The sequence below is a fragment of the Poromitra crassiceps genome (assembly GCF_964638095.1).
Source record: "Poromitra crassiceps genome assembly, chromosome: 6".
NCBI lineage: Eukaryota > Metazoa > Chordata > Actinopteri > Beryciformes > Melamphaidae > Poromitra > Poromitra crassiceps.
In genome coordinates this window covers 20,470,817-20,487,720 of record NC_139627.1, presented here as the reverse complement: position 1 = coordinate 20,487,720, position 16,904 = coordinate 20,470,817, and the positions used below count along the sequence as shown (strand labels likewise).

Below are 16,904 nucleotides of genomic sequence, written 5' to 3'. Positions count from 1 at the left end.
CAGTATAAATTTAATATCAATGCATCACATCTTACCTCTAATAGTCGACGAGACCAACGCACAGTAGTCTCGCTTGAGCCCCGAGTGAATCGGCCAGTGTAGGCTGTCTGTGGCCAGGGAAGATCAGGAACTGAAATGAAACGGTTTGCAGCAGCCACTTCGGCCATAACCACAAAATAACTTCCAAAAAACCTGTTAGAATATAACTAGAGATGTTCGCGAGAATATGCGTGGCGTTCACATTGTTTATGTTATGTTGCTAGGCAGCGCAAACGGCGAGGCAGGCAGCTGCGTTTCACTTCCGGGTTTCACTTCCGCGTTTCACTTCCGGGTAGCCGGGCCGGCGGTAAGGAGAGAGAGAAAGAGAGCCCCCTGTTGACGTGAGTTTAGACAGACACAGACTTAATAATCATCCAAGGGAGCAATCTCCAATTCACACGGCTTTGATCTCAGCTACTATTATAGGTAAGATGTGATGCATCAATATTGTAATTATACTGTTTAATAACAATCGAAAAAGTTGCTCGTAGCTGCTTTAATGTTTAATTACAATATGTAATGCTCCCATTTATTAACATTTCAACAAAACAACATAACACAACACCACCTGTGTTGTTATTTACAGTGCACACAGTGTCATACAGTGTCATACAGTGTGGTGAAAAGAGGGCAAGAGAGGAAATTAAAACAGAAGTGGCTTTATAGTTAGAAAGAGTGCTAAAAAAGAGAGATTTTTTTTATTATTATTATTTTTTTTTTTAAATCCATAGATAAGCCGCACCGTTATATAAGCCGCAGGGGCCAAAAAAGGCCAAAAAACGGGAAAAAAGGTGCGGCTTATAGTCCGGAATTTACGGTACATGTATTTACAGTAAAACAAAGGGAGGGACTCCTGATGTCAGAGGTACATGTATTTGTGTCGTCCTGGTTCAAATCTGGCACAGGACCTTTGTCGCCTGTCATATATCTGTGGGATTTAATAGGGTTGTTTATCAATACTAACTAGAAATATCGCACTCTCATTCACCGCGGATGGTGTTACGAGAGTCGACATTTCATTCTCAAGCCAAAAAAGCAAATAAAGTAGTGTTATTTTTGCAGTATTTAACATTGGGACAGTGGTGGGACAGTGGTGGTCCACCAGTTGGAGAAGCCAGCTTGAGACCGGAAGGGCGTTCACTCCCCGGGACCGGCAGGATAAATCTGGGTGGGGAAAGTGACAAAGCAGCACTTGCCCCTCCCTCATTACCACCACTGAGGTGCCCTTGAGCAAGGCCCTTAACCCCAACTGCCCCAGTGGAGCTGCTCAGTGGCCAGCAGGTCAGACTGTGGTTGTACTGGTCAGCTTCCAGGTGTGAATGTGGACAGGGCGCTCTTGAAAAAAGAGAGCATTGCTCTAAATGACTGAGACTCCCCCTGTATAAATCATCATCATCATCATCATCAATATATAAATGGGAGCTGGGGCTCTGTTTGTTTCTCTGTGCCACTGTGATTGTCCCACTGTGATGTCATACATCCCACTGTGACATCATCCATGATGTCATAAATCCCACTGTGACATCATCCGTGATGTCATAAATCCCACTGATGACATCATCAGTGATGTCATGAATCCAACATCATTAGTGATGCTGGTCTCATTGGCCACACAGCAGCCGAGTTGTGGGCAAGGCCGCGCATCGGCCGAGCTGCGAATGCGAGCAGGACGGGCGAGGCCAAGCGAGCCCGCAGAGCGGGCGAGCCTAGGAATCATCCATAGTAAAGGTTAAAAAAACAAACATGGCGATATCGGCTACTGCAGAACAAGGGCAAAAAAACAACAACAAATGCTACTTATTTCTTTTAAGAATCTTAGCTGATGAAAACTGTGATGCACAGATGGTTGAACTATTGCTGACAGAATGTACGATTGATTGTAAGTCGCTTTGGACAAAATCATCTGCTAAATGACATAAGGTGATGTAATGTCTTTTGGGAAAAAGTGACTTTATTGTTTCTGTCTGTTATAGGCCACCATAAGCTTTGATTCCATGGTCGCTGAAGATAATACCTCTGCCATCACTGATAGCACTTAATAAGTCCCAGATGATTTATTGCCCCTTTAAAAAGCAAACATCAGTAGTTGTGTGTCCATAAGCAGCTGTAACCCTGCAGCTTGTGTCCCTCCCACTATCCATCAGGTTCAATTCCTGTTGGGAAAATGAGTCCTGGACTCAGATGGAACTGAAGGATCTGGGGCTGCGATCTGTAAACCATCTGTCCATATGACCCCAGGCAGATCCAGCCTAATGGCTGTTTCTGCTCAGACTCCCAGTGTGATGTCGCTGCACCAACGTTCTCCCATGATCATTGATCTCTGTCTTCTTTGTTATAAGATATGATCCTGGTCTCACTTTATATATGCAAATAATGTGGTACCGTAGTTGTGAGTTTAAACTAAAGCACATGACTGAATGAACTCATCAATTCCATTTCAACTGAGAAACTGGACTTTGAAGAAACCGACAGCAAACAGAATTGGACCTGGATCGTCAGATGTATAAGCAAGCAGCGTAATACGATGAACAGCTCTATTTAGAACTACATGAAAGCGTTTTTTTCTCTCTGTGTGTCTCTGCTGTCCAGCTCCAAGGACAGCTTTGTGAAGTGGTGGGACCTGGACACACAGCACTGCTTCAAGACCATGGTGGGCCATCGCAGTGAGGTGAGGGCCTCTGGCTCTGCTCAGGGAAACGACTTGATGGATCAAGTTGATTCAATAATCAGCCAAATATACGTGTGGATGTCTTCATCAAGCAGGGACATCCTCAAGTACACATCGATAAAATCATCAAGGAGATCACAATAAATCTTGCGAGCGTATTTCTATTGTGGTCCTTCCAATAAATGCTGGTAGAGTAATAGAAGAGGAATTGGTTTTATCACAGCTTGTCAGAAATGGGGATCTCACAGCATGTGAATATAGTGTTGTAATCTCTCAGCACTGTCCAAAATTAACTGTTAACTCACTTTCCAACGGCTGGTGAACTACCAAAGAAATTACGGTACCTATTAAATAATTTTTTTTAAGCAGCAAAATGAACGAAATACACTTTTCCCCCATGGAAGCCCAGCAGGTTTTCAATGTTATGTTGTGTATAGATCCAGGTGTTGTGGGAAATATTAGCCTGAACAAGACCTGTACCAGAGAACAGCCAATAGCTGGGCTCCACTGTGCAGGTAAACACAGCCTAGTGCTGTCAGAGGGATCAGATGTGTCTGTGAAACTTGCCCTGCACCTGCCCTTCTCACACCGTTTTATTTCCATGTCACGCCCGTTCAGCTCTACTGCTCCTTATTGCGAAGAAAACTCAAGTTTCAACTACCTGCCTTTTTGATTAGATTGAGTCTGTTGTTGACGTGAGACAGGAAAACGCGATTGATTCATTTGATTGATTGGAAGTTGATCAGCTCACTTTAGCAATGTGATCGAGATTCTGACACTGTCAATCTCGACAAAAACAAAATGGTTTTGTTCTGACAAATGTAGGAAAACCAAGATAAAAACTTTAAACTTGAGTTGTATCCGCAAACCTTTCTGCCCATTTGGGAGGTCAGGTGTGTTGGAGAGCAAAACAAACTTGCTGTTTACCATTTAAGAAACTGTTTATGTTGGTGTAAGTTAGTGCTCCTGAAATAGAAAAGTAATAAATGAGGTGTAAGACATTTCCTGTGTGTGTGTGTGTGTGTGTGTGTGTGTGTGTGTGTGTGTGTGTGTGTGTGTGTGTGTGTGTGTGTGTGTGTGTGTGTGTGTGTGCGTGCGTGTGTGTGTGCGTGCGTGCGTGCGTGCGCCTGCCTGCCTGCGTGTGTATGTGTGTGTCAGGTGTGGGGCATGGTGCTGCTGAACCAGGAGCAGCGGCTGCTGACAGGCTCAGCAGACAGTGAGCTGAGAGCCTGGGACCTGAGCTACCTGCAGCAGGTGAGGAGACACACTGCTCACCACGTTCATACTTACAGGGACATCAAAGGAATAATCCATCACTTTTTCATATAATCGATGTGTGCAGTCAACAGGGGAACTAGAGATGTGTACTTACTTAGCATGAGCAGCGATAGCCACCACGACTGAAGAAGAAAAACTCAAACTGTCAACAGAGAATCCCAGAAAAAGGAAATGTGACAGAAGCATCGCTCAGAGGAAGGCAGGTGTGCTAAAAAAGAAAGGGAGCCTCTGTTAGCCAAAAACTAGAGTGAACATCGGCTCCACCATTCAAAGATGAAAAACAGTCCAAGATGAGATGGGCGAGGAGGATCGATAGAGTTTGGTACAGTACTGGTAGTTTTTGCCACAGTCTACATCTGTGCAAAACACCAAAGCAATGACTGCTTATCGCCAAAGATCCTTACTGATTATAAAAAAGTAATCTATGGGAATCAGGAATGGCAACTACACTGATTCATTGATATAACTGATTCCCTACTATATACTGTACTGCAAGTCTGGGAATGTGAGGTTAGAAAGCAGAAATAGCAGCAGCAGGTGTGATGATTTATATTGATCAACTATCAACCCCCTGCAGACATAATATATTATATTAATCTTATTTATTTTATAAAGTTGAAATATAATCCCTGATTCCTGATTTTAAAGTATGTGTAGTTGCCGGGTACTTTGTAATTCAGTCTCATTAAATGGGTATGGACATTTGAAAAGGGGTCAGAGAGAACTCATGGATGTGTGTGTGTGTCTCTCCGCGCGCGCGTGTGTCTGCTTGTGTTCAGGGAAAAGCGGAGGGCGAGCCAAAAGTGAAGAAAGGGAAAACTCTGCTGGATGACGAGGATGAAGACGAGGATGAAGGCTTGGAAGCGAGTCCTGAGGATGTAAGAGAGCAGTTGCTCATCGTTGGCTTCATCTCTGCCTCCAGCTCCTGACAAAATATCGAGGAGGAATGGCTGGATATGGTTTATGACGTGAACTTCTTCAGCCCAAAATCAATCTTTCACCCCGTTTATACCAGGTTTTTAAATGTGACGTTTATCCAGATAACTTATCCGGATACAGGTTCACAATTAAAAACGTAAAAAGGTGTAAATGGGGTGTTTGCCTAGTGCAGAGGCTTTCAAAGTCTGAGACTGGGCCTGCTCTGAGACCCTGACGCTTGGACCACCCATCATGATTAAGTTATTTGATCGCATAGACACTCAACCATTTTAGCCAAGATAGCCTGGTATTACTGTTGACATACTTAAAGTCGAACTGAACCCAAAAATGACTTTTCTTTTCTTTTAGTTCAAATACCTGGGTATGCAGTGCACCTATTTAATAATGTATGCAAAAAAAATCACAAAAATCTAATTTCTTTAGTTTTTCACACTTTTTCACATCAAAAGTTCATTTTTCAAGATTTCATTGATAACAGTAATGTACAGTTTGCTGACGTCACCTAGTACTATCAAATTTCTACCCCATTTCAACCAATCATATAACACGACATGGCAGCTGTCATTCAAATCTTCATTTCAGGATAATTTTCTCTTCCAAAAGAAAGAGAAAATGGTGCCTAGTGCCTGTCATCTGGCAGAATTCCTATCCCATAAACTAACTACTAACTTGGCCAATTGTATGAAACATGAACAAAAAACAAAAACGGTAATGTCTAAGAATGCAAAGAAATGTAACTGGCTCGTTAAAACGCGCATTCCAGGAATATCATATTTACAACAATATCGATAAAGGCGCGCGCTTGAGAGCCTGGTTATCAGGGGTCTCCCCTCGGAGATTCCAGGCCGAGGGGCTGCACTCTCCGCTCGGCAACACGAAGGCAGCTGGCTGCCTGCAGCTCGCTGAGCTCCACTCAGCCACTAACCTCGTGTCAGCAGGCTCTTCCCAAGGGGAGTGCCACAACACGCTGAATCCCACTCGATTTGGAGGCGGAACACGCCAGGATTGGCCAAAGCCCAATCCAGTCCCCAGAATTGTCAAATAAAATCATCGATATGATACTATGACCCGCCTCTCAACCTGTCATTTCAGACAAATTATGTTTTCAGTCTGAAACGGACTCAGATGCACGCGACGAACGGGTTCAGTTCGACTTTAAGACTATACCAAATACATAAAAAATGTCTGAAGACATTTGATTCTGGGAAAGTGGGAAAAACTGTAAAATTCCCCCAAATGACATCTCTGAACTATCTCTTTAACCAAACCACACACATTTAGGCTATTCTATGAGACCTCCTTTTGATAACTTATGTAATAACTAAATGTAATGTTTTTTCCACTGCAATTCACTGAGCCTCCCCTGAAACTCTGTGTAGCCCCCGTGGGGAGGCCCACCTCCGACTTTGAAAACCCCTGGTCTAGTGAAGTGTCACATCTGAGAGGGAGAGATGATTCTGTTTTATTGAGCAGAAAAAATCCTGCATTATAAAAATGACTGCGCAGACTCCTCATGATTCATGTTGCACCTCTGAGCGGTCATTTAAAACGCTCAAACAGGAGCAGAGGAACAATGCCAAAAGTTCGACAAGCTTTCATAAAACGTTAGTTGCAACAGTCTCTGTTGAGACCTGATTTATTTTGGTGAGGTGTTTGCGCTCGTCCTTCAGAAAAAAATGTCAGCTGAGACACATGTCTCTGCTCCTGCTTCAGCTGAGACACATGTCTCTGCTCCTGCCTCAGCTGAGACACACGTCTCTGCTCCTGCCTCAGCTGAGACACATGTCTCTGCTCCTGCCTCTCCTTGGCTTTAAAGCTGATTGTGTGTGTGTCTCTGTCTTCTTCTCTCAGAGGATTTTGAGTTGTAAGAAAGCCGGCTCCCTGCTCAGAGAGGCCAGGGACCGAGTTGTGTCTCTGACCACGGACGCCAAGGCCCGCGTCATCGCCTGCCATGTGAGTATCAGTGGAGAACCTGCAGTATTTTGAAAAGGTGTATCCCACCCAGGGGAAGTGGGGATTCCCTTGTGAAAACAGGGAATAGCAGAGAACTCTACTGGAATGTACCAGCATGTGTTTTCAACAGACATTAACAAACCAGGAAGGAAGAAAAGTTTAGAGGTCATGGAAGCCCTCTGACCCAGTTTTATCAGGCCCATGTCCCTTTTTTAATAGCCAGGAACCCAAATGCAAAGCTGAGTCTCTCATGTTGACCCATCAGGACAAAATAGAAGTACCGTAAATTCCGGACTATAAGGCGCACCGGTCTATAAGACGCACCTTCAAAGGTGACTATTTTTTTCTTCTATAAGCTGCACCGGTCTATAAGCCGCGGGTGTTTTGATGTTTAATTACCATATGTAAGGCTTCGTGCACAGAGGGGATTGTCGGGAAAGAGATGGCTGTTTGGGGAAGCTCCCATTTATTAACATTTCAACAAAACAAAAGTCAGGTCACTAATCCCCAGACAAAATCACACATTGTGGTATTTTTTTTTTTTTTTTACAGTGCACACAGTGTCCGCGGTGTGGTGAAAAGAGGGCAAGAGAGGAAATTAAAACAGAAGTGGATTTATAGTTAGAAAGAGTGCTAAAGAAGAGAGAATTCCGTTTTTTATTTTTTTATTTTAGTTACTCACAGTACTATTGACCAGTCCAACTCAAAAGATATTCGGCAGTTTCACTTTGAGCTCTTGTTCCGCCGCTGTCCATCAATGGTTATGACGAGTCTCGCTGGGTACAGTACGCCAAAGCGATATCCATTGACTCGATGATGCTGTTGTATGTTGCGCGTTTCTGTTGCACCAACGCGGAGAGGTCCTGCCGGACGAAAAAGCGCGTACCCTCCCAGGTGAGGGGCTTCTTCCCCACAGCCTGGAGGATGAGTTGACGGTCGGGCCAGCGGAGTAGGCAGATGAAGATGGCCCTCGGTGGCAGGCCGGGGTCTGGACGTGGCCGAGGCGCCCGGTGTGCCCTGTCCACCTCTGGTGGTTTCTCGCCTTCCTTCAGGTCCAGGATGTAACACAGGATTTTGCCACGAAAGCGTCCATGTCACCAATCTCAGCTCCCTCTTTTACATTGATCAGGCGAATGTTATTTCTTTTACTCCTGCTGATTAAGTCATCAACCTGCGTGTGCAGGGTTTCGATTTTGCATTTTATCCATTTTCGGACTCACTGTGTTGTTTTTGTCCTCCAGTGCGCGGATGCGCTTTTCCGCATTATAAACTCTGTTCACGGTTGCCTTAGTTTCTTTAGTGAGTGAGTGGATGGACTTCTGCACGTTTTCAAACTTGTTTTCAAGCTGCTCAAAACCTCTGAGCGATGTCGGACTTAATCGATAGTGTTTCACGGAGTAAAAGTTTAGCCCAAGCGGTGTATCTCCAGCCTCCAGCAGGTGAGTCATTTCCTCATTCATGGCGTGATTGCTTCGTCTTTTTCTTTCTGCTTACCTGTGTTGTGTTATGTTATGTTATGTTATGTTATGTTGTTAAAAGAGGGCAAGAGAGGAAATTAAAACAGAAGTGGATTTATAGTTAGAAAGAGTGCTAAAAAAGAGAGATTTTTTTTTTTTTTTGGAAAAAATCCATAGATAAGACGCACCGTTATATAAGCCGCAGGGGGCAAAAAAGGCCAAAAAACGGGAAAAAAGTCCGGAATTTACGGTACACTCTTTTTTTTTTACACCGATCTGTAGGTTAGGAAACCAGGTTTCATACTAAAGTTGTGATTAGAGAGAGATTTTATATTGTTGTTCAGTAATATTATTTTTCATTATTTTCACGTTGATATTTTATATCATATATTACACCTATTTACCCCTCCCTCAGGGCAACGACTCTGTGCTGGAGCTCTTCACTGTGCTGTCACAGGAGGAGGTGCAGAAGAGGATGGTGAAGAAGGTGAAGAAAGCAAAGAAGAAGGCGGCCAAGTAAGAACAAGAACAGATTAATTCTGATTTTGTCATTTGTAAAATGATTAAAATTGTTCTGCCTCTCCATACCACTCAGTATAGTGTTGACAGTTTTCAGTCAGAATGAAACTTTGTGTGTGCCTGTCCGTGCGTGCTTGTGCGCCCCCTGCTGCAGGACTGAGGACACTGCAGTAGAGCCGGTGGTGGAGCGGCTGCTGAAGGATGAGATCCTCAGACTGATCAACATCAAGGCCTCATCCAAGATCAGGTGAGCGTGGCGTCATGCAGAGCCTCACAGCATATCAGAGAGGCCAGACCGTGTCCACAAGGTTGCAGGTTTGAGTCCCAGACCCACGAAGACATACACACATTTAGGCACAAACATTCAGCCAGCCTAAACTCACAAGCACTGGTATAAGCCACTCACTGCAACAATGCAAAATGTTCTGTCAGACGCAGAGCATTGCACACACACACACACACACACACACACACACACACACACACACACACACACACACACACACACACACACCCTATGAATGGGACAGTAATTGATACTATATCCATGAGTTTCATGGTAAGCCAGTGGACACTTCCATGACACCCTCCCTCCCTGTTTCCAGCTGCTGCTTTCCTGTTTCCGCCCAGGACAGTTGATAGTAAAAGAGACTGAAAGAGAATAGTCTCACATGGTCAGACCCAACGTCGCACATCAGCAAGCTTCCAGTGACTTGCATCTACAGCTGGCTACTGAGAGACTAGAAAGAGAGAGACTGGAACTCTTATATTCGCTCATAGAACGGTTCTATGAGCGAATATAAGAGTTCCGGTTGCGAACGCTAGCGAAAATAAGAGTTCCGGTTTGGACGTTTAGCCTTCAAAATAAAAGCGGCCGCTATGCAACCATGTACTATTTTTAGCCATTTTGGCTAAAATAAGCCCATACAGTGCCACAATAGCTCTTTGACAGCGACGGGCACCTCCTTGCTAGCGATTTTTTTTTAAACAGGAAGTCGACAACCGGCTACCACTGAGAATCATGGGAAAGGTCAAAGTCCAGGAAAAAAGTTAATATCACGGTAAAAACAGTAACCGTTATGACACCGTCACTAATTATTATTAATTAGTGACGTCGCGCCATCTCTTCTTTTTTAGTCAGAAGCAGCTAGCGCGAGATTAGGGGTTTCCCACAGAGCCGCAGCGCCACCTGCTATTGGGCTGCGATCGGCGAGCTGCTGTGCAATCACTGGATACGTGACCTGTCAATCACGCCCCAAAACATAGTCTGCTTTATCGTCTATTTTACTCTAAATGTGACCATAATTTACACAAGGACCACGCTGTATTGAAGAAGACTTGAAACCAGTGATTGAGACCATAAACTCATTAGGAAAGTGTTTACTGAGGTCATACAAAAGCAGGGTAATAAAGTAGGATCATTTTCCCATTGACTTCCAATCTGACATCTTTTTGCAGCCAGTGGTGCTGGCCATTACAAAGAATGCAGTTTTAAAGCACTTCCGCATCGGCTTCATTTTTCATCCACGGAGGAGATTGCCCCTTGATATGGAGGTAATTGTGGTGGACATAATATAATATGACATGCTGATATTTCAGGTGGGCGGACTGCCTGTGGTGTGCGGGTGGCGAGCTCAAGGTGGCGCTGCTGCTGCAGAACAACACGCTGGAGACGTTCAGCCTGAAGCCAGCGGAGAAAGCCCCTGCAGCCAATAAGACGGCTCGCCTGACGCTGGGCGGCCATCGCACCGACGCACGCACGCTCGCCTTCAGCTCCGACAACATGGCCGTCCTGTCCGCCTCCGGAGACACTGTCAAAGTGTGGAACAGGTGAGCAACGCCGCTATAATCCCAGCAGGGAAAACGCCTCCTTAGTGCTGAAATGATTCGATTTTATCGATTAAGTGGATCAACAGAAACAGAAAAATCAAACATTATAATGTTGATGGTTTCATCGTTTATCGTTTGATTAAGGATAATTGTTTAATTTGTCAAGTGAGAATATGATATTCTGTTTCATATCATAAAATGAAGACGTTGGGTTTTTTGGCTGCTGGTCAGACTAAGTAAGACATTTAAAGAATTATTTTGGGCTCTGGTAACTTGTGATGGGAATTTGTCATATTTCTTGCATTTTATAGTCAGCCAGTAAGTGCATGTTCACACCATACGCCAATCCCATGCCAAAGCCACGCAGTTTCATTTCAGCGTCCTTGTTAACACGTTCACTGCCAATGACGTGTCGATTTTTTTTTTTTGACGGTGGGACGTTGATCTAACCCTTTTACGTCTCCTATACCAGAATTAGAGGTATTGAATGTGTATAATCTATTTTACCGACCCACTGAGTGGCGACAGTGCTCTCCTGACTAGAGGAAGGCAAGCAAAAAGCAGTGTCAGGAAGCCATTCTCATACTGTAGAATGGATTGGCGAAAACGCTTTCGTTTTCGCGCTGATTGCTGGCGGTGCGGGATTGCAAATTTGCATAATAGATTACGGGTGGAACACACTTTGAAACACGCAGCATAAATATGACCAGAATCGCAAAAGCTTCATCAAAGCTCTCAACCAAAACTCCAAGAAGCGAGCGAGTCCATCCAGACTTCCTCAAAGAGCGGCCGCGCAGACAGGCACAGCAGCAGCAAAGCAATGAGACTGGTGACGCGAGGTTACAGCAGCAGAAACAAGCTTGTGACACGGCCGCTGCAGCCAAGAAGACACACACGGAGGGAGGAGTTGGAAGCAGAGGGGGGTTTCCTGCTGTTATGGAGGAAATTACTGTTCAAAACTATTGTTTAGATGTCTGACGTCTTACTGATGCCAAAAATGAATGGTTAAAGTGACTGTTCTATCGAATTTCACAAAAAGCCGTTTATCTCTGAATAATTTTTCTGACGCTGAAACCATGCTGTATTCAACTGCTAATGCTTACATAACTACTAACTCTACAAACTAACTCTTTTAGACAGAGAAAGCACACATTCTATTAGTTCTTTTGAGATATTGTGTGTTCACAAAATCTTAGCAGAAAAGAATCCTCGGGTCTTGAAAGATGAGCCAGAATCCTCAAAAAAACCCTCTGGCAGAACCTACCTACAGTAAAAAAAAAACGGCTGGCAGTGAATGTGTTAACAGGCGAGTCCGTTCACGCCAGCCGCACGCCACTCCACAATGATGCCACGCCAAAGCCACGCTGATCCGATAGTTTCAGCTTCTGTTCTATTTTCCAAGCGTGCTGCGCGCTGATCCCGAGCTGCCAGGCATGAAGTCAATGCAATTTGTGAGAGGGGGGGGGGGGGGTTGGGGGGGCGGAGGAACAGCTCCAAGCCCGGCGCAGAGGAAAAGAGACGTCAGCTTGAGCCTGCCTCAAGCTTCAGTTCTGCATGGCTTTGGTGTATGGTGTGTTTGAGCCGTAAATAAGCCATCAGCGCCACATCTATTGCAAGTGGGCCTGCAAAGTGTGGTGCTAATGGACAGCTCCTTTTATCGTTAAAATAAAAAGTGCTCTGAGAACGCATTATTTGGCCTCCGTACTCTTTTTGGTCAGATGTGGGCTTCAAACATTTTGAGATTTTCAAGTGGGCCTTGAGAAAAGTTAGGGAACTGCTGGACTAAATGATTGATTGATAATAAATAAATAAAAATTCTATAGATTAATCAGTAATGTAAATCATCATAGCTGCCTGCAGCCATATCTCATATAATGTTTTTTTTTTTTTTTATCCTGAATAGACTGCCAGGGTGATGGGTTTGATTCCCAATTCCAAATGGCATATGTTACTGTATCATGTTAAGTGAATAGGAATATCTACGGTCATTTCACTGCCTTAAAATGTGACTTCATAGTACATATAAGCTTTAAGGCTTGCATACAATTTCAGAAGCCTTCAAAATATTAGATTGTATCTATGACCACACAATTGTGTGTATAATCATATATTGTGCTCGTGCTCCCCCCTCCTCCCACAAAATATTACTAGTAATACAATTCAACAAGATTAAAACAATACATTTCATTCAGTCTCTTTAGATGCCACCTACAGTATAGTTGGAAATAATTAGGAAGTTGCTATAAGGTGGAAAAAGGGCAATAACATAATTGTGTTCTCCAAATTATCAAGACTAATGTGATCATAAATTAAACAGTAATAATTTTGTCAGTGCTCACATATTAAAAAGTCTTAATCACCATTCGATAAGGTATACATTTTTGTAGCTGATTGTGTTAAATGGGCATTTACATCTCATGTCGATCGCAGACCCCTGAATTGAATCAAAATCGTATCGTGGCAGACTTTGTGATATCAACAAATATCGTATCTATGTAATATCATATCGTAATGAAACTTGTGATTTACACCCCTATCGCTGATGTGACGAAAGTGGCGTTGAGGTCTTAAAATAGATTGAAAAGGCCTTAAAAGGTATTGAATTTAACTTCAGGATTCCTGCATATACCCTGGTGGTTTGTTTCACAGTCTTGCTTGGTGCAGCTGGCAGACGGCCTACAGAGGGAATGGCATCCGTGTGTGTGGTCAGTCTGTGTTGTGGAATGCGTTGATTTGATTGGTGGACTGACAGGATGTCCCACCCCTCTGTCACAGGTCGACTCTGCAGGTGATCCGTACCATGGCGTGTGAATACGCCCTCTGCTCCCTCTTTGTGCCTGGAGACAGACAGATCATCCTGGGGACCAAGGTACACGCACGCACAGACACACACACGCACGCACGTGCACACACACACACACACACACACACACACACACACACACACACACACACACACGCACACACACACACACAGAAGCACACACACACACACACACACACACACACACACACACACACACACACACACACACACACACACACACACAGAGTTCCTGTTTCCCTCACTTAACTAGTCTCTTCTCTGTGTCTGATTGGTGCTGACAGAGTGGGAAGCTGCAGATCTTTGAGTTGGCCTCAGGAAGCCTGCTGGAGACGGTGGACGCCCACAACGGAGCTCTGTGGTCCCTCTGCCTAGCCCCCGACCAGGTAGACTAAAGAACAAGACTCCAATAGCCCCGCCACATTGAAGGGAAAAAATATACTACTCTATTTTTCATCAATTTTTGCCTTGGAAAAAGAGCTGTACTAGACTCTGTAACAGAATTGTCTAAAAATGGTTCACCCAACTCGCCAAGACCCTTTTAGATTTTGTCCTTATTTACAAATACTTATATGTTCTCAAATAGAGGAGGGCTTTATCAATTGAACAATTTAATTAAAAAACAACAATCATTGCATTTGTACTTGTACCACACGAAAAAGTGTGCATTTCAGCTGAAGCAGTGAATCTCTGGAACGGTAAAATATAAATAAGTAAAAAAAGAAAGAAAGATGTAGAATAGTGTATGTAACACACTATATGGTGGTAGTGGACAAAAGTGAGAATTGCAAAGTGGATGTGGTAGGAATTGTACAGTACATGCACTGGCTTTCCTTGATCGTTCCTGTGTGCGTGTGTGTGCGCGTGTGTGTAGAGGGGCATTGTGACAGGAGGTGCAGACAAGACCGTGAAGTTCTGGGAGTTTGAGCTGATCAAGGCCCAGGAGACGGGACAGAAGTAAGTCGTGTTTAATTGTGGGTCACTTACTCTCATAAAGTGAAAACACACAAGTTATGCAAAAATATGTTTTGTTAAGTTTGTGTGTGTGTGTTTTGCAGGAGGCTGACATTGAAACACACACGCACGCTGCAGCTAGAGGAAGATGTCCTGTGTGTGAGGTTTTCTCCTAACCACAGACTGCTGGCTGTCTCCCTGCTCGACTCCACCGTCAAGGTCTTCTACACAGACACACTGAAGGTACGCACACACACACACACACAGCACACACATACAAGCACGCACGCACAGCGTGTGTACACACACACGCACAGCACACACAAACAAGCACGCACAGCACACACACACACACACACACACACACATGCATGCACGTATAGTGAAACATACACTTAGCATACACAACTCCCTGTCCTTTCCATGAAGTAATATTTGGATATTTTGTTACTCTCAGGCTAAATTGCTTTGCTGATGATGTCATGCAGTATATTGACAGTGTTTTCTCTCTCTGGTGCAGTTCTTCCTCTCTCTGTATGGACACAAGCTGCCTGTACTCTGTCTGGACATCTCACATGTGAGTCCTGCTCAACCTGCACAAACACAAACTATGAGCTTCTTTTAGCTCTGAACAATTCAAGCTAAAGGTGATGATGCATACAAGTAACCTTGCGAGGCAGCTGGATTCGTGCGAGATCATGAGATCATGAGATCACGATCACACGGCAAATCGATCTTGCCACGCTCCAATCTATTGGTTTGAATCCGAACCACCAGCGGTTCGCACCAATCAGTATCCAGAGGCAGCTACGGGCGGGCGGGCTTTGGCTTTGGTGTGACGAGAGTACACATTATTTTGCTAGATATTGCGATATCGTCTCGACTAGCCTAACAGAAGTTTTGAAGTGGCTCCATAGATAAACTCATCTCCAACATTTATTTAAGCGGCATCAGTGTATGTATCCTCCACACTGCCAGTTAAGTTTGACACACCACCAATTCATTTTTTTTCTATTTTCCATATATTAGAATAATAGTAAATGCATCATAACTATGAAATAACACAAATAGAATTATGCAGTGACCAAAAAAGTGTTAAACAAATCGAAACGATCTTATATTTTAGATTCTTTAAAGTAGCCATTTCACACTCTGTGACTTCGTCCCTGACTCTGACTCCGCCCCTCTGTCTCTAACAGGACAGCACTCTGATCGCCACCGGCTCCGCTGACAGGAACGTCAAGATCTGGGGTTTGGACTTCGGTGACTGTCACCGCTCCATGTTTGCTCATGACGACAGGTAACTGACCCAACACACGCACACGCATGCGGCAAGCCCACCCCCTTTCCCCTGAAGATGCGGAAGTCTTTGTTTAAGCTGTAATTCCTTGAATGGCCACTTGAGGCAGGACTCAGAAGGCCCGTCGTTCCTGCTAAAATGCCCCACTTTATAACAGTAATAATTAAACATCTTTACAGCCTGGACCGAAACATGGTTTTGGTCTATATAGCTAATTTAACCTTTTCATAACAACTGCAGGGGGGTCATTTTTTATATAACTCGCCCGTTTGGAGTAAAATAAATGATAGAAAGGGGGTGATTGACAGATCGCCTGTCCAGTGATCGCGCAGCTTGCCGATCACGGACCAATAGCAGGCGGAGCTGCGGCTCTGGGAAACTCCCATCTCACGTGAGGTGCGGAAGGACTCAACCCATTCCCTCCCACTCTGCTGACAAAAAATCAAGATGGTGACGGCCAACGTTTCAACTCTGCCACGGAGAAGAAATGTAATGGGATAGCTACATCCATATTATTTATGTCTATGACGCGCAGGCGCGCACGCACACACACACACACACACACACACACACACACACACACACACACACACACACAGGTTTGGGTCATGGTAACAGAACCAGTCTTTGTCAGACAAGCTGGACTGAAGTGATTTTGTGGGCTGCTGGGTATCCTGCTCTGACGTCACTCTGACCTCACACTCTTTCATCTCACCGCATGTCTGCTTTCTTCTGGATCATCTCTTTTTAATTTTTTTCTGTTCTCTTTCTTTCTTTCTTTCTTTCTTTCTTTCTTTTTTGCCTTTCATGATTTCTGTCTAACTTTTTATGCCTCCGCCGGCGATAGCCAGGCCGGAGGCATTATGGATCCGGGTTGTCCGTCCGTCCCATGTTCGTTAACGCGATATCTGAGGAATGCTGGAATTTCATCAAATTTGCATCAAACATCAACTTAGACTCAAGGATGATCTGATTAGATTTTGGTGGTCAAAGGTCAAAGGTCAAGGTCACTGTGAGCTCTCCAACGCCATTTTCCAGCTTGTTAACACTTGGGGCTCAATTGTGGCAGCAGATGACTGCTGTTCACAGGCACAGCTAACGACGTTATGCTTCAAGCATATCAATGGCGATTTCCGTTTCCTC

The 16,904-nt window shown here is 44.3% G+C and overlaps 1 protein-coding gene across 1 annotated transcript in view; it reads left to right on the top strand.

Annotated features, from left to right (window-relative positions):
• Positions 1–16,904, top strand: part of wdr3 (WD repeat domain 3) — a 41,296-nt gene that overhangs the window by 13,458 nt on the left and 10,934 nt on the right. Inside the window, exons 5-17 of the mRNA XM_083638460.1 lie at positions 2,629–2,707; positions 3,866–3,961; positions 4,765–4,863; positions 6,776–6,877; positions 8,750–8,850; positions 9,008–9,100; positions 10,453–10,683; positions 13,459–13,552; positions 13,792–13,893; positions 14,382–14,464; positions 14,566–14,704; positions 14,982–15,038; positions 15,661–15,761. Of these exons, the coding sequence (XP_083494586.1) occupies positions 2,629–2,707; positions 3,866–3,961; positions 4,765–4,863; positions 6,776–6,877; positions 8,750–8,850; positions 9,008–9,100; positions 10,453–10,683; positions 13,459–13,552; positions 13,792–13,893; positions 14,382–14,464; positions 14,566–14,704; positions 14,982–15,038; positions 15,661–15,761 (1,377 nt within the window). The remainder of the gene's footprint in view (positions 1–2,628; positions 2,708–3,865; positions 3,962–4,764; positions 4,864–6,775; positions 6,878–8,749; positions 8,851–9,007; positions 9,101–10,452; positions 10,684–13,458; positions 13,553–13,791; positions 13,894–14,381; positions 14,465–14,565; positions 14,705–14,981; positions 15,039–15,660; positions 15,762–16,904) is intronic.